Source organism: Hemisphaericaspora subhashii (assembly GCF_019202705.1).
Source record: "Hemisphaericaspora subhashii strain CBS 10753 chromosome Unknown scaffold12, whole genome shotgun sequence".
In the NCBI taxonomy this organism is placed as follows: Eukaryota; Fungi; Ascomycota; class Pichiomycetes; order Serinales; family Debaryomycetaceae; genus Hemisphaericaspora; species Hemisphaericaspora subhashii.
In genome coordinates, this window is record NW_026057438.1 from 36,976 (window position 1) to 64,720 (window position 27,745).

The 27,745-nt window shown below is 34.5% G+C and overlaps 9 protein-coding genes across 9 annotated transcripts; 4 read left to right on the forward strand and 5 right to left on the reverse strand. All coding sequences in view use genetic code 12, as the record gives it.

Annotated features, from left to right (window-relative positions):
* Positions 1 to 873: 873 nt before the first annotated feature.
* OP4 (Op4p) lies at positions 874 to 1,944 on the forward strand (the record flags this gene model as incomplete). Its single annotated transcript, XM_049409879.1, has 1 exon — positions 874 to 1,944. The coding sequence occupies one exon, from the start codon at positions 874 to 876 to the stop codon at positions 1,942 to 1,944; it is 1,071 nt and encodes a 356-aa protein (XP_049260893.1).
* Positions 1,945 to 3,744: 1,800 nt separating this feature from the next.
* Positions 3,745 to 7,362, reverse strand: CHS3 (chitin synthase; the record flags this gene model as incomplete). Its single annotated transcript, XM_049409880.1, has 1 exon — positions 3,745 to 7,362. The coding sequence occupies one exon, from the start codon at positions 7,360 to 7,362 to the stop codon at positions 3,745 to 3,747; it is 3,618 nt and encodes a 1,205-aa protein (XP_049260894.1).
* Positions 7,363 to 8,684: 1,322 nt separating this feature from the next.
* Positions 8,685 to 13,529, reverse strand: MON2 (Mon2p; the record flags this gene model as incomplete). The annotated part of the gene is made up of 1 exon (XM_049409881.1): positions 8,685 to 13,529. The coding sequence occupies one exon, from the start codon at positions 13,527 to 13,529 to the stop codon at positions 8,685 to 8,687; it is 4,845 nt and encodes a 1,614-aa protein (XP_049260895.1).
* Positions 13,530 to 13,784: 255 nt separating this feature from the next.
* Positions 13,785 to 15,482, reverse strand: J8A68_005780 (uncharacterized protein; the record flags this gene model as incomplete). The annotated part of the gene is made up of 1 exon (XM_049409882.1): positions 13,785 to 15,482. One exon carries the CDS (start codon positions 15,480 to 15,482, stop codon positions 13,785 to 13,787), a length of 1,698 nt encoding a protein of 565 aa, XP_049260896.1.
* A 2,068-nt stretch (positions 15,483 to 17,550) lies between these two features.
* On the forward strand, positions 17,551 to 18,498 carry J8A68_005781 (spermine synthase; the record flags this gene model as incomplete). The annotated part of the gene is made up of 1 exon (XM_049409884.1): positions 17,551 to 18,498. The coding sequence occupies one exon, from the start codon at positions 17,551 to 17,553 to the stop codon at positions 18,496 to 18,498; it is 948 nt and encodes a 315-aa protein (XP_049260897.1).
* Positions 18,499 to 18,997: 499 nt separating this feature from the next.
* Positions 18,998 to 20,584, forward strand: J8A68_005782 (uncharacterized protein; the record flags this gene model as incomplete). The annotated part of the gene is made up of 1 exon (XM_049409885.1): positions 18,998 to 20,584. One exon carries the CDS (start codon positions 18,998 to 19,000, stop codon positions 20,582 to 20,584), a length of 1,587 nt encoding a protein of 528 aa, XP_049260898.1.
* A 137-nt stretch (positions 20,585 to 20,721) lies between these two features.
* Positions 20,722 to 22,347, reverse strand: ECM25 (Ecm25p; the record flags this gene model as incomplete). The annotated part of the gene is made up of 1 exon (XM_049409886.1): positions 20,722 to 22,347. The coding sequence occupies one exon, from the start codon at positions 22,345 to 22,347 to the stop codon at positions 20,722 to 20,724; it is 1,626 nt and encodes a 541-aa protein (XP_049260899.1).
* Positions 22,348 to 23,274: 927 nt separating this feature from the next.
* Positions 23,275 to 26,181, forward strand: RPN1 (proteasome regulatory particle base subunit; the record flags this gene model as incomplete). The annotated part of the gene is made up of 1 exon (XM_049409887.1): positions 23,275 to 26,181. One exon carries the CDS (start codon positions 23,275 to 23,277, stop codon positions 26,179 to 26,181), a length of 2,907 nt encoding a protein of 968 aa, XP_049260900.1.
* A 182-nt stretch (positions 26,182 to 26,363) lies between these two features.
* J8A68_005785 (H(+)-transporting V0 sector ATPase subunit c'') lies at positions 26,364 to 26,954 on the reverse strand (the record flags this gene model as incomplete). The annotated part of the gene is made up of 1 exon (XM_049409888.1): positions 26,364 to 26,954. The coding sequence occupies one exon, from the start codon at positions 26,952 to 26,954 to the stop codon at positions 26,364 to 26,366; it is 591 nt and encodes a 196-aa protein (XP_049260901.1).
* Positions 26,955 to 27,745: the final 791 nt, after the last annotated feature.

Genomic DNA, 27,745 nt, shown 5'->3' on the forward strand with positions numbered 1-27,745 from the left:
GTAGACTGTTTTCTTTGTTCAAGAGAACGTAGAAGCAATTGTTGGCGAGATTTCTGAATTCTGTAAATAGAATTAATGCAGGTTTTCGTTATCCCTGAACCTCCTTATGAGATATTTTACTACTTTAACCCCAATTCGAAGTTCTGTAACAATCAAAATTATCAAGAAAATGAAACACCAATTAGATAGAAGAAAAAAACAATGAAACTCATAGAAACCTGTGATTTTCTACACAAAAAATATAATAAAGAACCCCCTAGGGGTTCAAATATACTTCTCTTACAGCCTTATGTTAATGAACCTTAGCTATTCTATCATTTAATTAGGCTTAAACCTGACTATTTTACGAGGGGGATGCCGTTTTGTGTAAAGTTCACACCAAATGGGAATCAACTTAAGAATTTCATATAAGGAAGAGGCACCTTTTTTAAAAAAAACTATTAGATGTTTACTATTGTCAGTTCTTTATTTGGTAATATGCCAGTTCCAGTAATTGCTTCTATGTATATCTAAAATTGTATGCCCATTTAAAGCTGATGGTAAGATCTTTGCAACCTTTTTTTTCCCTAATCGAGTAATCTGAGATTTTTGCACAGGAAAAATTTCCCAATCTAGTAAACTGCAAATTGCGAAAAATAGTATACGAAACGTATAGTTCTGTAGAATATTTTGAAGGGTACCTTTCTATTGTTCTGTTTCTTTCCTAACCAAGTTAAGAAATCTAATAACAGTTATGAAACATTTACCTCTCAGTTGCCTTGTTCTGATGTTTATAAATATGTTAAAGAATTCTTTCTTTTGAAAATTGTTCTTCTTCTCAATTCCTCATCCAAATCCTTTCAATCAATCATCCCTTAATAACAACAATAAAAAATGAAGTTAACTAATGCCACCTTACTTGCTATTGTAGCATCCTCGGCCTTTGTTTCAGCTGCTCCTATTAATGTTCCAGTTGGAAACGAATTAATGGTCAAAAGAAGTGACGCAAATGAAGTCTTAGAAATCTTAAATGAATTAAACACCTTAAAGGCTAAGAGAGAATATATTGAAGGTGAAGATGCTTTATTAGATTTACAAAGAAGAGAAGACAGTGCCATTGGTCAATTAATCACTGCATTGATTAACTCAGGTATTATTGGTGATGTTTACTCTAAACTTACTACCGATCCACAAATCAGTGCCAGTGTCAAAGCTATTGTTAAAGCTGCTATCCAAACAGCTGTCGTTCAAGGTCCAGCTTTGATTAAGGCTGTCTGGAACTCAGGAATGTTAGGTGATATTTTCAACAAGTTCTTAAATGATACCGATTTAAGAACCGCTTTATTAAACGTTGCCAAATCTCTTTTTGGTACTGCTGTCAACTTGTTGAAATCTTATGCTTCTGGTGCTTCTTCTTCATCATCATCCAGTACTACTTCTTCTAAGAGAGATGTAGCTCCAGTTGTTGCTCGTCGTTCTACTGTCGACGCTGATCTTGATGAATACTTGGACAAGAGAGATGTTGCTGATATCGTTGCCTACGTTGCCAAGGCCATCTACAGTTCTGGTTTAGTTCAAAACTTCGTCAGTAAGATCATGGCAAACCCACAACAATCTATTGACTTCATGACTACTGCCTTCAAGACTGGTTTAGCTGTCAGTGAAGAAGTCTACAGCTGGGCTAAGAGCAATGGTCTTTGGGATGCTTCCTTGAAATACATCAGTGAAAATGCTGGTACCTGGGCCTCTCGTATCGCCAGTGTTCTTGGTCCTATGATTTCAGGTGGTTCAGTTTCTGCAAGCGATATTGACAATGCTTCTGCAACTACTGCTGCTGCCACAAAGACTGCTATTGCTACTACTACTGCATCTACCGTTGTTGCTACTACTACTGCTACTGCTTCTTCTAATGCTGCCATTGATTATGTGGACTCATTGGCTGCTCAAAAGAGACAACTTTATTAGAGTCTATGTTTACGAATAAAGAACGCTATAAATCTTATATACCGCCGCAATAGTTCGGTTATTTATTTCTTAGATATTGATATCAATTCGGTATAGCTTAAGTTATGGACTGCAGTTTCATAATTTGATATAGAGCAAAGGTTTGTTTATTTCGTTGGTTGTCCTTAGCCATTTTTTTCGCAGCAACTGAATGGTTGCAATTGGTTTTATTTTTTATTCTTGTTAGTTTATAGTTTGTTCATAATGTAAACAAATAGTGTCGTTTGTTAATTTAAAATATTTAACTTTTTAACTTTGTAATTATAAATTGCTTTTGAGAAAAGTCTCGGACGTATTAGTCTATTCACAAGAATGGTCCTAATTTCTCAAACGGAAAACCGAGGCTCTTTACGCTTTTAAAGAAATAAATAGTGGTTGATTGAGGGGATTCAGAGAGAACTTCGATCACTAGCTATTTACAACTTAGAACAAAAACTACAAATCGATTTGAAAGCCTTTAAAACCCTTAACAGCATTTTTTGTTTTAAACGTGAAGAAAAATATAAGCAAGCATCAATTGTCCTCCAAACATGAAAGAATCCTTCCAGATTAGTGTCCATGAAGGGCCCTCCCTTCTCTGTAGATAGATTCTTCTTGCTTTCGCGAACTTTACGCGTTTGTGGGGTGGTTAAGTTACGGGGGATTTTGCCAACGCAACCACTGAATCTCAACTCTTGGTAGAAGATTCAGGATTTCAGTTTGGAATGCCAAGGCTGTATTCGCCTCGACGTTTTATGTTCAATGTAAAAAGAGGGCGTATGATCATGCTGCATTAGTATACTTTCAGCTAGTCTACCTTGTAACAAACCGGTTGCAATTGCTAGAGTTACGTGAATATTTCGTACAACTAGACTATTCAGATGTAGGCAATCTAAAAATAAACGTTCGTTAGAATGCATCATTAGTAATTAATCTTTAGATAATAAATCTATGACCCCACAAAGAAATAATGTTGGGGAGACGATGTACGATCGCATTATTCTTCTGTATATATATAATCCAAGATTCTGCACTTATTAATTTTGAGATAAATTATTAGAGTAAGTCAAAATATCATGCCTTCAGCTTTAACTCCTATAGTATCTCACAGATCAAGTTCCTTTTCAATTGATTCTGCTGCGAAATTCAGCATATCCAACAGCATCATCACAGATTATCCCTTTGGAAAAGGAGATAGGAATAGAACAAAACTAAAGTTATCTTGGAGATTGTACAAATATAGGGATATGTACATGCAAGCACTGATCGAACAAGACATAGGCAGTTATTACCAAGGGCAGTCGTGATTCGCGTTCGCGGTTCATTGGACCAATTCTGGTGTCAATTGGTTATCAACCCCCAAATAGACAAAGGACCTACTGTGTTCTGAGTATTGGTTAGCGATATTGCTTCATTGCGGTTGATGTTTATTGCACTTATGCATCTGTCAGGAGTGTGCAGTGTAGAATGCTTCCAGTTCGTGCATTTGTAGTTTATAATTGTATATTTATTTAGTTGTACAGCCTTGTCCCATCAATGTAAGATCACCTTGAATTCGTGAAATGCAGCTAGTTGTGATTGGATCGACGTAGTTCCTATCATTTCCATACTGCTATTTATTTGCTGGGAAGATCAGTTCTTGCGTATTATGTGTGTAAAAAGCAAATACGAGAAGTAGGAATACGAAAAGTAAATACGAATAAAACTTTGTTTGCCGTATAAACAGAATAAAAACATAACTCTATCTAATAAAATATAAAACACTAAAATAACAAATGTTCCTTAATTTGAACCCGAAGATGACCCTTGTGAATATTGATCTATCAAACGTTCATTATTAGCAGGGTTCCATGCAGCACTAGGTATACTTAAATTACCACCTTGTCCTCCAACATTACTCAATAATTTCAGTTCGTCATTTCTACGATCTCTTTCCCATTCTCTCCATCTCTTCATACGAATTCTTGATGGGTCGAATTTGCCTTCAATTCCACCATGTGATTCTCCCTTAGCTTCACCTACAACAGTTCTGGTTTCACCCCAACTGAAATCATCAAATTTCCAATAAGCATAACTTGGTAACACGAAATTCCAAATTGGTAATGCAATCAAATAAATGAAGAAATAAATGATATAACTCAAACTGGAGACCGTAATGACAATAAGACAACCAGGTAAACCGAAAATAACAGCTAATAAGACCAAGGACATAATTGGGGTAGGTTTGGAAATAATGGCAACAATAATAACATAAATAGTAAACGAGATGGCAGCTGGTAAAACCAATGTACCAACCAATTCAATGAAAATAACAAACTGCATTGAGAAACAGAAAGTACCACACAAATCATTAACCAAAACCAATTCCATCAAATTATGAACAGTAGAATTAATCCATCTACGACGTTGTGACAATAAAACAGAGAATTTATCAGGAACAACTGTCTTACAAGCAGCTTTTGGAACAAAGATTTGTTTTCTCTTTGGGAAAGTTCTCAACATCAATGATGATAAATATCTATCTTCACCCAATAATAATAAATTCTTTTTATGTAAAGTATCAACAACATTATCAGAATAACGTTCCACAATATCTGGATTAGCCAAAATTGGAACCCAATAACCATCAGATCCCTTTGGAGCTTTGATTCTATACATACAGAAACAACCTGGTAAACAAGTTACACCACCAAAAATGGATTCGAAAGCCTTGGCTTGATGATGAGAAATATAGTATTCAAACACTTGAATGGCAGTAACCCAAGTTTGAGCCTTATTGGAGATTTTAGTTTCACCACATAAACCCATAATCATAGGATCCTTAACCATTTCAGCAACCATATGAGTCAAAGAATCTGGGAAAACCTTAGTATCGGCATCCACCATCAATACAATTTCATAAAATTCAGCCATTAGACCAGTAACTCTCCAAATAGATTGCAACATTTCATATTCTAAACTTGTCATTCTTTCATCAAAGACAACCTTTTGTAAAAAGGACATTAAAATGATTTGAGAATCACGCTTACCTCTATTACCTGGTTTTGGAGCACCGGCTTCTTCAGGAGTACCACATTTGACAATGGTAATCATTGGAACACGTTGTTGCTTTTCTTGTGGGACAGTAGCATCATCGTATTTATAGAAACCAGCATAGACTTTAGCCATGTTATGACGTTTGGAACCTTGGGCAACTGCGACATATGAATATGGTTTAACTTCTTCTCTTGGGATAGTAAAATCAGACATCATATCTAAGACAATATCTGGAGTAGTTTCATCATTTCCTGAACCTTTAATGATACCATCACAAATGACAAGGATCAACTTGTGAGAATTTGGATAATCAGTAGTGGCAACAGAATCTAAGGTAGTTCTAATACCTGCTTCATCTTCAGAATAACAAGTGACTAAATTGATAGTATGGGCCAATGGGTAACAGAATGGTTGGTATTCAACAGGTGGTTGAGGAACAACATCAGGATGGATAATATCTGGGGATAATCCATTAACGACTAATGATTCATCAAAACCTTCAAATGGATTATAAGTAGTCAATGGACGATTTAACAAATCAGTGGAAGAGCCTTGGTCAGTCAAATAAAGAGCGGATGGTTGTCTAGTACGTGGTGGGACTGCCCCAACACCTGCTTTCTTGGAATATCCACTACGACCTAATAATGCAGCTTGAGTAGACATGGTAGTGTATTTGAATGTCTTTGAAAGAGCTTCTGGATTATCATAGTATTGGGATAAATCAGAATTTGGAGCTAATGATAATTTTTGGGCACGATTGAACACATTTTGTCTGTTAGTTTTGGAAGATTTACAATTAGCTCTAGCTTTTGGTGGAACAATTTTAATTGGACCCGCAGTAGGATCACTATTATCTACCCAATTTTCAATTTGTTTATTTCTACTAGCCATTGATTTCTTGTCATATTCGGTAGCACCTTGCTTTTTAGAAGTGACCCATCTGAAATAACAAGCCATGATAAACTTACAGACAACAACAGACAAGATGAAAACCAAAGAAACGTACAACACAATTTTAGATGCAATACAACCAATAGTATCGGAATCAATGACACCAACTTTAACAATTTCAGACAAACATCTGGCAGCTCTACGTTCATCTGCATTAGTCAAAACCAAAGAAACATCCAATCCTCTATAAGTGGTATCTTCTCTCAATTTGTCAAATAAGTCAGGGTATGTAAGATCATCAGTTTGAATCCAATTAAGTAAATCTAAATCAATGACATTTCCAGAATAAACAACCAAATTTCTTGAGCTATTTCTGATATCGTCCCAAGTAAAATAAACATCACCATCGACTTTTAATTTATAATATGCTTCACGAGCTGCTTGAGTTGTGTGACAGGCCCAACCTTCATAATACAATGTAGTAAAATTTGGTTGTGAACTTCCATCTTGGTTGACAAGTCTACATGGCATATACCATGCTAATTCATTATCGTCATTCTTTGGAATGGTACAGTTATCTCTTGGCATAATCAAATCCTTACAGTTACCATTAACATTTTGAAAAAGGAATGAGGCATCCATTCCACCGGCATCGACAGGAGGATATAAAACGTTAGAACCCAGAGGAACACCTGCAGCTGGAGGATGTTGCGATTGTGTTAAATCGAATGTTCTTCCGTTAATAATCAAGGACCCTGAATTGACATCATTGATTCTTGTTCTGATTTTAGTTGAAGAACAGACTGTTCTGGTGAACCCAAAAGTTAAATAAGCAACAAGTGTACCAATATAAAGAATACAAGAAATTAAACCGATTTTTTCTCTCCAAGCAAATTGACGATCTTTAGTCTTTAATCCGAATAATCTTAATAATGGAGGTGGAGCCCAAAAGGTAATAATATAACAATACACTTTCCAAAAGTAAATATCATGTTTTGGTTTCAAATCGTCGTCATCATTGGCTAACATTGGTTTTGAAGAAATGACGTTATTTTTACGCTTAACTTCATCATTTAATCCATAAATTTCACGTCCCGTTTTGGGATCCTCTGGAGGCGGAGGTGGTGGCATACCACCAACACCAGGTGCACCAGCTAATTCAGGAGGATTATCAATATCCATTAATGGGATACCTTCATCTTCTTCAACAACTTTATGACGACTTAATTGAGATCTTGATCTACTTAAATCATTTGTTATGGTGGGGTCTAATCCAGTAGATGAAGGTAATACTTTAATATGATGAGATTCTTGATTTGCAACTTGAGTATAATGAAATCTTGGATTATTTCTATTCATTCTAGATCTTTCTGGTCTAACTAATGACTTTTTTCTTGAGATAGCAGAAGCGTCTTGAGCTTCAGAATCAAATTCATGATAGCCTTGAAAGCTTGAACTATCCTTATAAGACATGTTCTTTGTGTGTGTGTCTGTATGGGAAAGATCTATGTGGTTTGTATACCAATACCTTTAATAAAAACAACTATGAATGTAAGATGAGATACCTAGTTAATGGCGTTATACCTATGACTTGGATTATATATATGAATGAAATGATGATTAGCAAATAAAAGCGATTGTTTGAAGTTGAAATATTTCTTTGTCAAAAATTAACAAAAGGTGGTGATTTCTTGTCTTTTTTGGAAAACTAAAATTAGAAATTTTATTTCTTTCTATTAAAGAAAAAAATTATTAAAATTTTTTTTGGTTGAATGATTTTCTTTTCTTTCTTTTTTTTTGGTTGTTTTGTTTGTTTGATTTTGTAACTTTTTAATTTAAAACTGAAAGGAGACAAATTTATGGTATTGTGTTTTACAATTAATTAATTAATTACAATGTGCACTACCCCCCTAAAATAACTCCTTTTTTAAAATATTACACGTGTAATGTAGAATTGGACGTGTTCTTGTATCTAATTGATTGACTAGTGGATGAATATGTTATCTCTTGTATTTGAGAAAGATCAACTGATAAAAAGTTGAAATTACGGTAAAGAAAAAGACAACCATCAATGGTGGTTGTAAAAAAAAAGAATACAAAATTAATTTTAACGTGTTTTGAATTGGTCGTGTATTCAGGTTCAAAACATGAAACATCCACTCAAATTGTTTGTAACACACACACACATTTATATGTATCGAATTACATCCATGCTATATGTCAATGTTAAAATACATTGTTTAAAGACTATGCAACTGATTAAACGGCTTGCTTTGATACTTACCCGAGACAATCTACTACTTCTCACGATCTGACCAAGATCTCAAAACAAAATCGAAGAAGGATCTGAGAAGGGGTGCAGTGGGCTAAGATGGATGTTGGTCCGGGTTCTCCGTCTCTAAGATCTGTCAAACCATGTAATATGGATGTCATTCTCAGGTGGCACAGCTTCTTATTCAGCCTTACAACCCAACTACAATAACTATAAAAATATAAGCACTTCATATAGTGGCGGTACACTTCGTTGGCCTTGTTCATCTTATTTTCTTAGCAACAGTCAAAGCCTTCTTTCTTGATTTAGCCTGATTTCATTGTTTCCAAAAATAGATTTATTTTTTTCGGCTTCGCCATACAACCAAGCCTGAAAAAAAAGAAATTGATATACTGGATGATGACTTAGTAGGCGGAACACTTTCTACTTTTTTGGGAATAACCTATTTCTAATAAGCGAGAAAATAATACTAATTAGAGATCTATTTGACCTAAAAAAAATCAATGCCTATTCAAAATATCTATTAATGTATAAACTTTTTACTCAATACTTGAGGTAACAATGTATCAATATCTGGAATTGCAGCCAATCTACCAACATATGGAACTATTTTAATTAATAAACAATATATCTTTTTATAATTCTCTTTATTCATACTTGCTTCCGCATCATTCGTATATACTTCACTGATACCATTCAATCCTTGCAAAATAACCTTTAATTCACGTTGTTGAATATTTGATATTGGACGTTTATATAATAATTTCAGATCATTTAAGAATCTTCTCAAACCAAAACTAATTCTCTTTATCAAATATCCTTGACTTATACTCTGTAATTCATTCTTTTCCATCTGGGCAAACTTAATCAATTCTTGTAGACAATGTATCCTAATTCGGAAATTTGGAAATTTAACTAATGGTTCCGTGCTGGTAAATGTTTCATTAAAATCAAATTGAGTCAATTTATCAATTATATCCCCCTCTCCTTCTTCAAGCATTCCCTTTTCAATGTCGTTAAACTCGTAGAAATAACAATTCTCATAAATGCTTCCTATAAAATCATTTAACATTTTAGTTTGACCACAGTCAATTAATTTAGGTATTATCAACTCAACCAACTCGTCATATTGTTTAATATGAACATCTTGATTCTCTTCATCCTTGTTGGTATAATGAATCTTAATACTTTGTACCATCAATTTCCAAATCTCCTGATCTAACAATTCAGTATTATTCAATAATTTCTTAATCAAATCCTTTAATAATTGATTTGCTTCAATCCAAAGTGGCGTTTCCTTGGCGGGTATACCTTGAGATTTATTTTCAATCACTTCAATCAAAGATTTAAGACACTTAATTATCCCTCGATCTTTGATCAACACAGTAAAATCAGTTAAATTATGGAATATCTTCTCCTTCATGGATTCAAGACTGAAATGACTAATAGCAACGAAGCTAGTTAATTTAAGTTTATATTCTGTGATAATTTTGTTCAATTTCTGTTCAATTCTGGCCCTGGTTCCGTACGGATATACAATCATACTACTTAACTGTTGAATAATTAAAGATTGGATATCATCATTCCCATTTTCCATAAGATTCAAATTCTCAATAATTGATAGTTGTAACTTAGTTGGTTTATTATTATCCAAATAATTACTTGGTAAAATTGGATATCTTGCACAAATATTAAATAAATTAATAACAGTTTGTGCTTCTTTATATGTAAAGCTGGGCTTTACTATCTTATATAATGCTGGGAAACATTGCATTAATTCAACTAACCCATCTTGATATTTCATATTCACGACATTATATTCAATAGGAACATCACACCATAATTTAAATATCAAATCTCTAATCTCATTGTTGACAAGTTTGTATGGACCTAACAAATCACGTAAGGATTTAAAGATACATAAATTCAATTCTACCCATTGTAAGTCAAGTAGCTTATAATAATAATCGATCAAATCTTTCCATTTTGGGAATAAAGCCAACCCTGCTTCCTCTTCTTCATTCATCATGAATTTAGTATATAATGAAACAAACCCAGTTAAAATCAAATTTATACTTTCAATCCGTTCTTTTTCCTCTTTGATAGGAACAATCTCGAATAGTTTGGAAAACACAATAGTATAAATCAAATCCCAGGATCTATGTAATAACCCACCATGAACATCAATGATTTGGAAAAAGGTCTGAATGGCACTATCTCTAACTTGAATCCTTTGTTCTTCCTGTTTAGATAACTTACTCAAGGTCAATAATAAATAAATATCTAAGTAAATATACATCATATATGACTCTTGCTTTTGGTTATTTATTAAGTCATTCAAATCTTGTTCCAGTTTTAAAGTAGGTCCACCGAGTTTATTTTTTTCACTATTGAATAATCCAATTCTTGATTTTATACAATCACTAATCATCCAGAAATAACTAATGGAACTAAAGGAAATATTTAAATCATATTTCTGATCCACGAAATTACCTAAAGTGTCGGTTAATAATTTGATTTGATCAAATGATAAGTTCAACAAGAATTCATCAAGGATTAATTTCAAGGAATTGAAAGATTTCTCAATCAATAATCTATACTTTTCGTCTATTGAAGTATGACTAGTCTCGTTATTATTATTGATTATAACAAACGGGGTATTTAAAATCAAAAATACCTTGTTCCAACATTTTTGATAGTATGTATCATATTTATCAATTAATTCATATAAAGTGGTTAACATAGACAACAATATTTCAATCTCACAGTTAATCAATAACAATTCTTGGGCTGGTTCTAGTTTAAATAATGCATTTAGATATTCTGTAATTGCGTCCAACGACTTATTCGATACCACTTCAATAAGCATTTGGTTGCTGTCCTCGATGGGAGATTGGAACCCTTTATCGACGATGGATCTGATGATTTTCGTGAATGTTTCGATTATATAGATTCTGAGTTTATTGCTTAAATCACGACGAGTTCCCGATTTAATAAAATACTCAACTATAAGTTCCCAAGACTTATTATTCGGATCAATTAGGTATTTATTCGACTCAATTTCAATGAGCTGATACATCTTATTAATAAAATAAGTCTTATTGAAAGGACATATAGGTAAATTTATCTTTTCTTTTGTATTGTCAGCAGTGTCATCAAATATGGTTTCATTCAATTTAATCAAACATGCAAATAATTCGTAATGCGACGAAATAGGAAATTCTCCAATACTTTCCAATAGTTTCTTCACCGAATTTTCAACATTTTGATAATCTGAATGGGTTAGGTTAGGTTTCATGGAATCTGGGAAACTAAATTTATTCTTATTATAACCAGAATATTCATCTGGACCATTGATGAAATATCCACACCACAGAAGTGTAATCCATACAATTGACCATGATGATTGTAAGGTCGAACCTAAAGTAATTGCAAGGTTTGCCATTGCGCGGACGCAAACGACATGACGAGAATTGAAGTAACGTGAACGTAATACTGGCTGTGGCGTCGTTGAAGTTGTAGATGTAGGCGTGCCTGGAAATACCGTGCTTTCACTAATTTCAGTGCCAGGTGTATGGATTGTAGAACTTAATGATCCAACAATTGATCCACCTAAGGCCAAGAGGTGCTTTCCCTGCTCTTGAAAACTTGAACTCTCTTCTTGTTGATGCTGAATACTTTCTTTGATACTGACATTGTTTATGATTGCTCGGGATATAATTAGTAATAATTCATCTCGAATTGAATCCATTCCAAGTAATCCACTGGTATGGGTAAATCTTTGTAAAGATCGAATCAATAAATGGAAACTTTCGTCATCCATAGCTGTATATATGAATCTTTCATAAATCGTACTAACTTCACTTGAACAAGTTTCAATGAATGAATTAGCTAACTCTATGTCTCGTTCAATGGTTTCAACTGAAACTTCAGTTACTGTATCATTAGATAAAGTACTTACAAAATTTGCTATACCTTCAGAATAAGACCAAAGAATGTTCAAGATCAAATAAATTGGATATGTAGGTGGAATATTTGTTGGTGGTTCTATTCTATCTAAATGATCAATGCTATTTGTTTTGACCCCTGAATTGGCTTTTGATAAAAATGCCTTATGTTCAGGTATTCCGGAAGATGTTGGAGCAGCAGAAGCCGCAACGGTAGATGGAGTAGTTGATGGATTAAGCCAAGCTTTGGGTACTGGTTTCACTATATCATTTACCAATTGATTATTATTCAATAAATAAGCCTTCAAAATTGTGAATAACTCTCTAACAACATGTTTCTTTTGTGGATTGTAATCATACTTTTCATAAATCAACTTGATTGTTGAAAAATCCTTAAAGACTGCTCTAAACATTTCTAAAACTAATATCCTTTCCCAGTGGGCGTCCTCTTGTGGGTCTGTAAGGTTACTTCCAGAACCTTCAAGCAAAATGTGATTGACGAATGATAAGACAAGTTCAATTTCAATTTCTAAATTTTCTAATTGTGTGGTCAACAACACAAGAATAATTCTCATTGTACGAGTCATTAGAGGGAAGCTCTTGACTGGAGAATTTAATATCCTTAACATTGAAGGAACTATTTTACTTCGCAATAAGTATGCCAATTCTTTATGGGTTCGGAAAGTTTCAGCGTGACTGTGAATAATGCTTTCAATAATTTCTAGTAACGATAATAATTTAATCCTGATTGATTCTCCAAGGTACGTAGGCTTTTCATTTTCGATAAAGTGACATAAGTCTTGAAAAATTTCAAAAGCTTCATATGATAATGGATCTACCAAAATCACTTCATCATTCTCAATAGTTATTCGTTTAGTCTTTTCAAGCTCGGAATTATCTTTTAACTTATCATAAATGGTACTAAATAATTGTTGTAAAGTGGCCAGGGCTGTATTTATCACTATAGTTGACTTGTTGCTTGCTGTCAAACTTGAACATATTTCCAATAATTGTAATAAGGTCTCGCCAGTAAACTCATTATTATAGCTTTGCATAAACGAGGGTAAACATTGTAAAATTCTAAATTGAATATCCACAGTTAAATGTGAAGCCTCTCGTAATGATATCAATAATTCTTGTAAATGATCAACCAGAATTAATCGAGTCATAATTAATTTATGAATAGCTGGTAATGAAATAGTCGTCAATTTAGCATTTCCTGATTTACATGCTAGCATCAATGGAGTCAATATGTCTTGCTTGTGTTGTTCATTTTTGATTTCAGAAATTGGCATATTTGGTGAATATATTTTTAGGTGAGCAATTGCCTTGTCACAAGCATGTCTCGTTTCTGCAAATCTTCTCTTGGACTCGGATGAAAGGTTAACCAAATCTCCTATCAATTGATTAACATTACTCATTGTGACCAATTTCTTTCTTGATTGAATAATTTGCAAATATAATAAGGTGGGAAAAGGACAACTGATTTTTGACAACCAAAACTGTCAAGATCGATAAAAATTAAAATACGGTTTGGGGCACGTGCAACGATCACTTCCAACACCTGAATTCCGGGCAATACAAAAAACTTACAATATTAAATTTTTAATATACAAATCTACTATACAATATACATGTCCATAAATACGTTTGTCATAAAACAATAAACCTTTAAATCAGCACCAAGTATTAAAGAAACGGTAGTACCATGGCTTAGTCTTCCATCTTGCAGCTTCTTCAATAGCTTCTTGCTTCATCCATTCGGTATCAACGACATTTCTACCAGTAACTAAATCCATATCTTCAGCTTTAATATAAAGGCTCCAATTTCTGGTCCAAATTTTATGTCCAAGATAGGATACCAACACAATTGGAGCTGCAAGGTATGCTTGGAAAAAGTTTAATGCCGGTAATGGTTCACCTCCAATTGGATATAATGCGACGTAAAATTGCGCAATCAAGATCAACACGACAATAAACATGGAAAAGTAAGCACCATAATCACCACCAATTGCCTTGAAAGCAGTTTCTGTAGAAATTCCTTGGACTTTGCATGCATAATTAACTCTAATTTGGGCTAAAGAAATCGAGAACCAGATAAACAAACATGATAATCCACTAATGGCTAACAACCAAAGGAATACAGTCTCTTGGTTCTTAGAAGCACCAATGAAACCAAGTAAACCGGATCCTAAAGCAATCATAATTGAAAAGACTGGCCTTCCCTTTTGATCGACATAGGCTAAGAATTTTGGTCCATGTCCCGCTTCAGCAATTGCAACCAAAGGTTTATAAGTTGCGAAAACTGATGCATTGGCTACAGATAAAACAGCAAGTAAAATAACAACGTTGAAGATATCTGGTAATATTTTAATACCACCATTAGCAATAGCAATCACAAATGGAGAAGCGGAAGAACCTGAGTTACCAATCAATCTTGGATCATTAAAAGGAACCAAGAAACAGATCATAATGACTGCCAAAACATAAAAGATGGCAATTCTCCAGAAAACTTGCTTAATAGCTTTACTCAATGCACGACGAGGATTAGCGGATTCACCAGCAGCGATTGCCACCAACTCAGTACCAGCAAAACTGAATGCAGCATTAACTAAAGTATTACAAGTACCTCTGAATCCATTGGCAAATGGGGGATGCCAGTTGCTTCCTCCAATATACCCTTGAGCACCTCCTCCAGAAATAAGAACAATAGCAAGTATACAGAACCCGACAATAGCGATCACTTTGACCATTGAGAAAAATGATTCCCCATAACCATAACCTTTGACACCAAAAATATTAATACAACAGATAAGCACAAAGAACATGGAAACCCAAACAGCAGCATTGATTTCTTCGTTCCAATATCCAATGGTCAACGAGGCGGAAACTAAGGATAATGGAATAGTAACAATCCATTGTAAAGCGTAATTCCAATTCATGGCAAAAGCCCAAGATTCATCAATAAATCTTGTATTATAAATTAAAAAATTTCCTCTAACTGGATATGCACTAGTTAATTCACCCAAAGCTTGTGTTACAAAGAAGATCAAAACCGCCACTATACAATAACCAATAACAGTACCTGCTGGACCAGCAGATGATAATACAGCAGCACTACTAATAAATAAACCAGAACCAATACATGATGCAATCGCAATTAATTTAACTTGATATTCCTTTAATGTGTCTTCGGGTGTGATGATATCTGCTCCTCCCACTTCCAAGTCCTTATTTAATTTGAAAGATTTGAAGAAGCTTGAAACTGGTGATGATTTGGTGGTGGTAGTGGTTGAAGTTGGAGTCTTGGTTTCCTGGATTTGGAGACTTGACAAGGAGTAATTATCCTCTTTTTTAGATTCTGTATATGACATGATGGCAACTTATGAACCCTTGTTTGAATGCAGTTGCAAAAAAGTTAATATTGATGGATTTTATAGTTCAACCACGAAGGTATTTATCTGATTAGGTTGCAAAATCTAAACTGGACAGAACCGATAAGTTCAAGAATACTCTCCTTCCATTAGGAGAAATGTGTTTATATTTGAAACCTGAAAATTTTTCCTCTAAAGGCAAGTCCTACTAAAAAAATTTCACCTTTAGTGAATGAAATAAGGCGATTGGAGTGGTTAGATGAACCTCGAGGTACTACCTCGCTTAGAAATGGCAATTGAAACGGCAAAAAATATTGTAATGCCGCATTTCGAAAAAAGCTTTTCAGTGAAGGCTTTTTTTTTTCCTTACAACATTTCGCAACCTCTTTCCAAATGGAAAGTTTCTTTTTGCGGGAAGGAGTCAATAGTTTTGCAACCGCACTTGGTAAAGGTAAAGGAACATGAACTTCCTTAGTTTACCCCACAAGCCATCCGAAACACGTACATGATTCGTTATTGCTTTCTGATTGTTCTTAAATTAATTTAACAAAGGTGCATTTTTTGGAAATCTGAGTAAGAGATTTATCAAACGAAAGTGTTAACCCTTTCGTGATATTATGAAGTTCTCGGTTAACAATGGAAATCAACGGGGGTGGTCGCCCGCGGCTCCGACAGTTTGGTTCCACGGCTATGCTTCAGATAAAATAACTAATTACACTAAAAAAAAGATCTGCCATGTGTCAATCTTGTTAGAGTTGGTTTAATACTATAAATAAAACTGGTTCGATTTCATCGTAGTATTTAAGGGTACCGTGTGATGTAATATGTCTTTAATTATGGTGTGATTTATTCTTCGAGGGAGAGAAAACGAATAGAAACCTAATCATCCCAAGACTGTAGATCGATGTTTCTATGTATAAGGAACATATCATTTTGTGAGCCAAATTTTTTGCCCTCTGCTCCCCTTAAAAGCGTAGTTACGCGGAGTTAAATGCCCGTTCAATGATTGTAATCTCAAAAGGCGGGATGAAGTTCATCGCAATGATGGAAAGAGGCATCGGAAAAATTGGGTTATTTTTTAACCTTAGATTCTCGGCGATGAAAAAATAAGTTGATGATTTGCGCGTTTGCTTACGGCAATTGAAGTATTTTTGCAGCCATTTGATGCGCCAAATGCCCAGTGGACATCTGTAATTGGGTGCGTAGAAGAATTAGGGACTTCCAAATCTAAATCTTGTGCATGTGTTGTATCGTGAATCCACTTTATAGTTTATCTCTGGGGCTCTCATTTTCTTGGCATAATTTCCACATAGATAAGAATATACACAACCTAATGGCAGGGTCTTCTGAATCTTGCAATTTTTCATTCTTCAAAATTAATATACCGCAGTTGACATGGATTTATAGTAGCTTTTTATTTTGAGCTCTTGATAACTTTCTGTTAATGTGTGTGTCAAAGTAATATTGAGTAGTTTTAAGCTCAGGGTTCGTTCATTTTAATAATAGCCTGATCCCACTTGCAAGGGTCTTTCATGAGGTGCTCCCGTAATTTACAAAACATTCATTTTAAAAAAAAGTTGACAGAAAATATCGCATGCTAGGATGACGATTATAAAGAGTTGTCTTCAGGCTGTTTAATTATCAGATCAATACTAAGCTTGTCTAGGATTAATGTCGATTTTGCAAAATATTCGCGACTGAACAACTTTTGTTGCGACATGGTGCTGTATATAAAATTTTCAGTCACACGACCAAACATACCTCATCGCATAATTAAGTAATGGAGGGGGCCAGAAAGTGCCACAGAATACTCGCACGAGGTAGTCTCGGAAACATCATAAGCATCCCTGACCGTATACTAATATCCAATGATTTCAGGGTGGTTCCACCTAAGGGTTTTAAGAATGATCTGCAGTAATTCTTAAAAGCTTGTTCGACAAGAAAAATATGAGGGTTCCAGATGGAGAAGTTAGGTTTTTTTTTTCATCTATGTTCTTACACCTTCTGATGCATCGGTATATTCATATTCTAGGTATAGACACAGCTTATACATACTAAACGTTCACAGATGCCATCAGAATTAAATAATATGACAACCATAGAGTTAGCGAAGTTTACCCATCCTTCTATCTCCAAACATCATGATAAACTTTGGTTTCATGAGATTTCCGAATCTTCCTTTCCAGGGCAATCATTCGCTTTAGAAGTCAAAGAAATTTTATATCATACCAAAACTCTATATCAAGATATCTTGATCTTTGAATCAGCTACTTTTGGTAATGTTCTTGTCTTAAATGGTATTATTCAATGTACTGAGCGCGATGAGTTTGCATATCAGGAGTTGATTACTCATGTTCCAATCATGTCGCATCCAAACCCTCGAAAAGTGCTAGTTATAGGTGGAGGTGATTGCGGTGTTATCAGAGAGTTGATTAAGCATGTTGAAGATGAGACTATTGAAGAAATCACTATGGTTGAAATAGATGATATGGTTATCAAATTACTGGCTAAATACTTACCGGAGATGGCTAAATATCATAATCATCCAAAGTTGAATTTGATTATAGATGATGGATTTAAGTTTCTAAAAGAAACCACTGAAAAGTTTGATGTTATAATTACTGATTCTTCCGATCCTGAAGGTCCAGCTGAAGAATTCTTTCAAATAAATTATTTCAATCTTTTAAATAATACATTGAACAAGAATGGTATTGTCATTATGCAATCACTGGAAAATATTTGGCTTAATTTACCTTATTTAAAGGATTTACTTTTAAAAGCCAAAACTGTCTTTAAAAATGTCGAATATTGTCAATGTTATATGCCAAGTTATACATCTGGTCAATTAGGATTGGTGGTTGCAACCATGAATAAAGATACCGACTTAAGATCCCCAGTAAGAAAGTTTACTAAAGAAAAGGAATCAAAACTATTTAAATATTATAGTCAGCAAATTCATTCAAGTTCGTTTGTACTACCAACTTGGGCTGATAATTATTTGAATGAAAGTACATAGACACATTTGTATAAATATTGTAAAACACAAGCAAGGGTTGGTTGAATATATATATCAATGACGTAATATCCTGTATATAATTTCTAATCACATGATTGGGTCGTGTACAACTGACCAATTAAATTACGTCGGTGAGTGGTGTGTGTGTGTCCATCATCAAAAAAAAAAACACCAAAACAAATATTCCTAACCATATTTACACTACCCAATTTTAATTAATCTTTACCAACTAACACGACTAATTTAAAAACTAAAGAAGTGTAGTGTATAAGTTACCAAATTTATAAGATTAGTTTGCAACCAAAATTTAATTAAATTAAATAGCCACCCATCCATTGTTTAATCAGATAAATACACACAAAACACTCCACTTACTCATCCGCCTACCCACAGGATAATTCCATATTTTATTCATTTTAATTTGTTTTTACATTTTAAAAAGATATCGAAAAGATAAACAACTTCTGTTATATTTTAAAGGCTAAGGGAATAACCAATTATGTCAGCTACTGAAGATTATGCAAGTAACATCGATGATCAGTTATTGAATGTTAAAGGTGATGATGCAGATTCCGATGTTGAAAGAGTCAAATTGGAACAAATAGCTCATGCTGCTGCGGTATCAGCATCTTCATTAGGAACAAAGAAACAACCTTATAAACAAAGAAAGAAGGACTTGGGTTCTGATGGCTTGAAATCGTTCCATGAATTGCAACAACAACATGAGCAACAGCATCAACAACAGCAACACCATCAGCAACAACTAGCCGCTGCAGCTGCTGCCGCTGCGGTAGCCAGTGGGGCCCTTCACCATCACAATCCACATCAACAACTCTCACAACATCAAAACCATTTGGCTGAGTTGACAGGTGGGGATGGGGTTGAATTATCCGAATATAATATTCAGATTCCCGAACCTATGGTAGACGAAAAACTGAGGAAAATTTATCCCGTAAATGAAAATACTATTACCGCAGATGGGAACTTGATTACTCGTCCTTATCCAGAACAAATCTTCCATTCCCGTGAGGGCCTTAATGATTTCATCCTGGAGTTCGCTAGGGATAATGGCTTTGGCGTTGTCATTGCCCATTCTAACAAAAAGGCGATTTATTATACTTGTGAATTAGGTGGTCGTTATCGTCACAAGAAATCTAAAAAGGAAACTATTGAAGAAGCCAGACAAGTTGAAGAAGGTTATTTAATCGATCCAAACGTTAGAACCAAGAAATTAAAGTGTCCATTCTCAATGACTGCTTCATATAAGAAATCTACCAATATATGGACCCTTCGTACAACTTGCAATGAACATAATCATCCACAATTGGATCCTATGAGTAATCACCCGATGTTACGCAAACGCAGCGATGAGTTGAACTTGTTGATATTAGATTTATACAAGGTCGGAACAAAACCATCCCATATCGAATCTAAAATTAAGGAACAATATCCTGATGTTCTAATTAAGCGTGAAGATATTTATAATGAAATCAGAGGATATAAGCGCAAACTCAAGAAACAAAGTGCAAGGTTGGGAATGATGAATCCGGCTTCCCGTATAGCGGGCCATAAGAGAAGGGCTCTTGCTGCTGCTGAAGCTACCCTTGCTGCTGCCGCTTCCGGTCAAGGTGTTAATCATCATGATGATGCGGCTGCCGTGGCTGCAGTTGCTGCCGCTGCAAGTGCAAATGCCTTCTTACATAACGATGATAACTCTGAAGTGTTACGATACGATTTAAATCACCATACTCAACACCAACAGCAACATCATATACAATCCCATAAGTCTCAGAACCAGGTAGAACATCAACAACAGCACCATCACCAGGTTTCTCAACACCAACATCAACACCAACACCTGCAAGAAGATTTCCAAAGACAGTTGAACGAAGCTTCTGCAGCTGCGGCTGTGATTCAGTATCAAAATCAATTAGGATTGAATGAGAGTGATAGTGCTGCGGCTGGATCAATTCTTGATGTCGCAAATGCTGCTGTCAGAGAACATTATAGGGAGACTGCTAGACAGTATAATGAGAGTGGTGACTTATCAATGGATAATATTGACAGTAGGTTAGTTGGAGAATAATTATAAAAAAGGCATATCTGTGTCTTCTTCTACTTCGTTTTTTATATTTACGTTAATTTTTTGATGTTTTCGAACTTCTTTGTAATTGTATATTAGTTGTTTTAATAAATAGTTTATGTTTTGGATTAATGTTGTTTTTACATCCCATTTAAGATCTCTATAGCTTGACTTCTTTCTTCAAATAGCTTTGCGAGTTCGCTTACTTTCCTTCCCCGGATTACCGGCTTCTTTATTGGAATTGGTGGTAGTTTCTTTGCCTTCGGCTCTGTCTCTTTCCTTTGGACCTGGACCTGCTTGACGGGTGGTAAGAACTTGTACTTTTGTGGCGGAAATTGTAATTGAACATTGTTAGTTTGGGCTGTTTGTAGCTTCGTGTCTGCTAAAGTCTCGCTTGACCGGACTAGGGTCCTGACAGATGATGTGGAGGATGTCAGACTTGAAGAATTGTCCACTAGAGTGTTCGCTGGGCTTGTATCTCTAGACGACGGCAATATACTGGCAGTGTTGCTGTTCACTCTATCAACTTCGTTTTTCTGTAAAGAAATATCATAGTTCATACTGTAGGATGTATCATATTCTTTTTCCTGGTGTGAACGAAGGTCTATTGGTGCTCCCTCTATGGATTCATTTATACTGCAAAATGTAAATCTTGGCTTTAGACTTTCCCAATGCTCCAATGTATTCTTCGTGAATCTACTTACTATCAATATGTGATCCTTATTTGTGTTGGATATTGGTTCATGACTGAGACAGTGTGAGAGACATCTGGAAATTGTAGTTGAAGTATGTTTGGTTATTTCATTATTCAAAATAAAATGATGGAAAGTATCAATTAACTGTAGGAGAAGTTGATCATAATTCTTGGTTTCGTGGTTTGACTGCAAATGAACTATGATCATCTGAAGTACACATAATGTGTATTCGTAGTCATCGCGTATGGGTAATTGAATGCTCTCTAATGGTATTAAAGGAAACGGTAATTCCATCAATATCTTTTTGAAAGCAGTCGAGATGCAATATAAGTCCCAATCATTTATGGAAATTAACTGATTCCTTAGTATACATTGATATAGAATTTCCGTGGCAGCCTTATTCCCTGGTTTATGAAATATTAATTCAACTTTGTCACCATTTTGGTGGATGATGTTGAAGATTTGGTAAAGATGATGGTGGAATACTTCATGAGTTTCTTTGTCTATCCTAATGAGTGGATTTATAATTGGTATTACCCTCATTGATAATTGAATACTTGGTTCTAACAATAAATCATGTTTATAAACACTCAATGAAATCTTCAACCTGGTAATATCTAAATAATGGCTTAGTTCACTTAAGTTCTTACAATATATGACATGAGTGTTTCTTTCATCTTTGGAGTTTACCAAGGAAAATGTATCCAACAATCGAGTAATCTGATCAAGGTTCTTCTTGGTGGAATTATAATTATGAACAATTTGAGTTATAGATTTAACAAACCAGCTATCATGAACCGGGAAGATCTTAATCAAGTTATTCAAATTATGAGCATTATCTAAGAAGGCTTTAAGAAATTTAATTCCCCATACCCAACTAATCTTATTAAGTCCGCAACTAAACATTATACACACATATGGTCTAGTAGGTACATGAGACATTAACACCGGGATAAAATCGTCATAGTCTATAGTATCCGGAGATGGTAAGTATGAGGTGTCGAATATATAGATCGGATAGTTTGTTATTGGATCTCTAAAGGAGCATGCTCTATAAAATATTCTATCCATGATGAAAATCGTATGGTTTTCTGGTCTTTGATAAAAAAGTGTAGTAAAAAGGGAACGCGTTTATTTGGCGTAGATGAATATTTGCTGAATTGTAGAGACTAGCTTTCTCAGGAACGGAAATCAGTTAAAGGATCAGAGGAGTGTGTTGATGGTTTAAGGTTGGATTTAATGTGTTTGGTGAAAGGGTAAAATCTTTCAAGGTTTCCTGCAAAATAAAGTTTTGGTGGGATTTGTGTCTTAAAGTGTAAACACTACGACATTTTTCGTAAACAACAGGGGGAAACGCGGAATACGCGACATTTTTGGTAAGACATTTACCACCCCCATCGGAAGAAGGCCCCCCATGTTGCCAACATCTCCACTTCAGAGCTTGTTGCAGTTCCCCGTAACACAGACGGATCTTACCAAAGGTTTGCAGAAATTGGCTTCCTTTAAAGATGAAATGTACAAACGTTTTCGCTGAGGTTCGTAGCAAGAAAGGCTCTGAATCACACTTGCCATTCCCAATCAGGTTGAAAATAAATAGTAACTATTTTCTACCATTAGCAAATCTTTCAATACCCTTGAATCCTGTACTGCTACCAACAGCGATGGCTTTGCATTGTTTCCTTCTCCATAACAAGGTAGGTAGGAACATTGGCAAGGTAGGTAGAGGGCGGAGCTACCACTTGTATGTTTATATGCAGTCGTTTTTGCCATCCAATTTTTTTCCTGTGGTTTTTTTTTTTACAACCAACCACCAAATCCACCAGCAATTGAAAAACTTGGAAAAGAAGGCAAATCGATTTGTAACCAATTGTAACATATTTCACTATATATCATCTGACATACCTCACACACTCACCAACCCAACCAAATCATTCTAGATCCAAATATATTAGAAAATAAAAACTTATTCTTTATAGATTTCCACTAATATTAGAAAATATGGCACCAGCACAAGAACAATCTACAACCAAAGAGCAACATGCTCCGGTGAACAAAGATGCTGAAGGTTCAACATCCAAGAAAGAAAAAGAAGAAGAAGAATTATCTGAAGAAGATCAACATTTGAAAGAAGAATTGGAAATGTTGGTTGAAAGATTAAATGAATCAAATCAACAAGTAGATTTATATAATAAATATTTAGATGCCCTTAAGACATTTATTAAAGAATCTACTACTTCTATGACTGCTGTTCCAAAACCATTGAAATTCTTAAGACCTCATTTCACTACATTGACTGATTTATATTCCAATTGGACTGAACGATTCCAACCTAAAGATGAAATTGTTGTAAAATTAGCTGACATATTATCAGTGTTGGCTATGACTTATGATGATGGTAAACGTGAATCCTTGAAATATAGATTATTGGCATCTGATAGTACCATTGCTGATTGGGGTCATGAATACATGCGTCATTTAGCTTTAGAAATTGGTGAATCATATCAAGAGAATTTGGGTGTTGATGAAGCTAATGTGGCACAATTGATTAGATTATCTTTACAAATTGTACCATTCTTTTTAAAACATAATGCTGAAGCTGATGCTGTCGATTTATTATTGGAAATTGAATGTATTGATAAATTACCGGAATTTGTTGATGAAAGTACATATGCCAGAGTTTGTCTTTATATGGTTAGTTGTGTACCTTTATTGGCTCCACCTGATGATGTTTCATTCTTAAATACTGCTTATGCTATTTATTTGGCTCATGGTCAATTGACCCAAGCTTTAACTTTAGCTATCAAGTTGGATAATGAAGATTTGATTAAACAAGTATTCAATTCCACTGAAGATGAATTAATTCATAAACAATTAGGATTCATTTTATCTCAACAAAACAGTAGTTTTAAATATCCAGGTGAAAATCCAGAAGTACAAGAAACTATTTCAAATGTTAAATTGGCAGAATATTTCAATTTTTTGATTAAGGAATTGAATTTATTAGATCCAAAAGTCCCTGAAGATATTTATAAATCTCATTTAGAAAATACTAAATTTGGATTAGGAACTTCTGGATCAATTGATTCTGCAAAACAAAATTTAGCTGCTGGATTTGTTAATGCCTTTATTAATTTAGGTTTTGGTACTGATAAATTAATTCAAACTGAAGAAGATAATAAATCTTGGATTTATAGAACTAAATCTTCGGGTATGGCTTCCACCACTGCTTCCTTAGGTTCAATTCATCAATGGAATATTAATGAAGGTTTACAAGTATTGGATAAGTATACTTATTCTGATGATCCTGAAGTTAAGGCTGGTGCATTGTTAGGTACTGGTATTGTTTCAGCCAATGTTCATGATGAAGTAGAAGCTGCTTTCGCTTTATTACAAGAATATGTCAATGAACCAGTTAAGATTTATCAAACTGCTGCTATTAATGGTTTAGGTATAGCATTTGCAGGCTCTGCAAATGAAGAAGTTTTGAACTTATTATTACCATTAGTTTCTGATTCGGAAATTTCTTTGGAAATTTCATGTCTTGCTGCATTGGCATTAGGTCATGTCTTTGTAGGAACATGTCATGGTGATATTACTTCCACTATTTTACAAACCTTATTAGAAAGGGATTTCACTCAATTGACTAATAAATTTATCAAATTTATGTCGCTTGGTTTAGGTTTGTTATACATGGGAAAGACAGAACAAGCTGAAGATGTTTTAGAAACAATTGATGCTATTGAACATCCAATAAGTAAAACTTTGAAAGTCTTGGTGAATATTTGTGCATACGCCGGCACTGGTAATGTATTACAAATTCAAGCATTGTTACAAATGTGTACTGCCAAACCAAAAGATACAACTGATGATGAGAAGAAGTTGGAACAATCCGAAGAAGATCAACAAAAGGAACAAGCCAAGGCTGAACAAGATGGTGATGAGGCTGCTGCTGGTGCCGCTGACGGCGCCGCTGCCGCCGCCAATGAAGATGTAGAAATGGAAGATGCTGAAAAACCAAAGGAAGAAAGTACCAAGCCAAAAGAAGAGCCAGAAAAGACTGAAGAAGATGAAGAAGAAGAAGACGAAGACGAATTACATCAAGGGATTGCCGTCTTGGGATTAGCTTGTATTGCTATGGGTGAAGATATTGGTCAAGATATGTCATTACGTCATTTCGGTCATTTAATGCATTATGGTAATTCATTAATTCGTAGAGCAGTTCCATTGGCAATGGGTTTAGTGTCTGTTTCTAATCCACAAATGAAAGTATTTGAAACATTGTCACGTTATTCCCATGATCCAGATTTAGAAGTTGCCCAAAATGCAATTTATTCCATGGGATTAGTTGGTGCAGGTACTAATAATGCAAGATTAGCTCAATTATTAAGACAATTGGCTTCTTATTATATCAAATCTCCAGAATCTTTATTTATGGTTAGAATTGCCCAAGGTATTTTACATTTAGGTAAAGGAACTTTAACTTTAACTCCATTCAATACTGAAAGAACTATATTATCTAAAGTTTCTTTAGCATCCTTATTGACTATTGCAGTTGCCTTGTTAGATCCAAAAGCATTTATATTAGGTGATTCATCCACTGAAACAACTCATCAATTATTATACTACTTGACTCCAGCAGTTAAGCCACGTATGTTGGTTACTGTAGATGAAGACTTAAAACCACTCAAGGTAAATGTAAGAGTAGGTCAAGCAGTGGATATTGTTGGACAAGCAGGTAAGCCGAAGACAATCACTGGATGGGTTACTCAATCCACTCCAGTATTATTAAATTATGGTGAACGTGCCGAACTTGAAAATACTGATGAATGGATAAGTTTAAGTAGTAATTTAGAAGGGATTGTTATTTTAAGGAAGAATCCTGACTATATGGAAGTTGATAATTAGTTTTAGTTTTTAGTTTTTATACAATCAAAAATGTACAAAAGAAGATAAAACTTGAAATCTCTATTATGATATAGATATGTACACTAACTATATAGTTCTCTGTTCTTTTATGAATGAAATATTGTACGCTGATGTAATGAGCCTATAAAGAGTTGATTTGGTGGAGGGTAAGGGAGGACTTTTTAGCTAAATTCTTGAGCTTTACCAGTCATCAATAATCCAACAATCAATCCGAATAAACCTAAAACAGATCCAAAGATTTCAACCACCAAAATCTTGACGAAAAGTGAAGAATCAGCAGCATCACTGATAGCAGCAGTTGAACCAGTAATCCCCACCGCAACACCACAAATTAAATTTGAGATACCAACAGTTAAACCAGCCCAAAATAATGAATATCCAGTATATAAATTCTCTTTCGTAAATAAATCTTTTGAAGGTACACTTGTCAATTTTGATGAAAACACAATTGCCATAATTAATCCATAAATAGCCACAACTTCACAAAAAATAATTGAAATTAAATTCTTAGTAGTGATTCTAGGTGCTTTAACACCAGCACCAAGAATTGAAGAACCAGTAACGAAAATCCCCCATGCCGCACCAACTACTGAAAGACCTATTGAACATGCAATACCTAAACTGGCCCACATGTATGGTGATGTAGTTTCTAGAAATTCTCCAACATTGAATGCTTCACCTGAACCTGTGAATAACATATATCCTCCTACTGTCAATAGGGATGCTATGACAAGCGTTGATGTGTATGCCATTGTGAGTATGTGAAAATGAAATCGAAATTGGGGATGAATTGACTTGTTACCAACTTCTAGAAAAGCTGAAATATCTTGAAGCTAGAATCCCGTTCTAAGATTTTGAAGATGTTGAAGAGACACGGAAAAAATGTAAAAATATGAATTTTGCAGGTTGAGCGGTTTTGCAGGTTATCTACCAAAAGTTGCAAATCTCATTCAAGTAGGTGATTGTCACATCCTGGAATCATTTATTGTAGAGTGAGTCGTGTCTTATCTATATAGAAGAGTAATTGGCTTTCCAGATGGCAGACACAATGAATGCTTTATAAAGGTATAAGAAATACTTCGGCATTGAATTGTTTCGACCTCTGAGCATTACAATTTTGTATTCGTGGCTTCACATCAAATGGTAAGAGTCAGTGATATATACAGACAGCTCTATGAGCTTATCTTTGCAAGAGTAAGAGGCGACAGGGGATCTTTCTTAATTTAAGCATTTGTCAATTGAGGCAACAACAGGACATTAAGTTCCCCATGTATGGCGAATTTCATCATAGTTTTACTATGGCGTAACTAAATTCTCTAGATATCTTCATGCAAATAGAAATAATGCAGATAAGGTTTTTCTGTAACTTTCTTCTATGAGACATATTATAATAATATTCTTTATATTCAAAAAAAATTTAGGGAAATTTAGAACCTTTCTTACAAATAAATTTTTGGGTGCAAAAAAAACTCATAGCATTGCAAAAAAACTAATTTTGTTTTAATTTATAAAGGCGTCAAAAACATATAAATTGTGTTCTTCA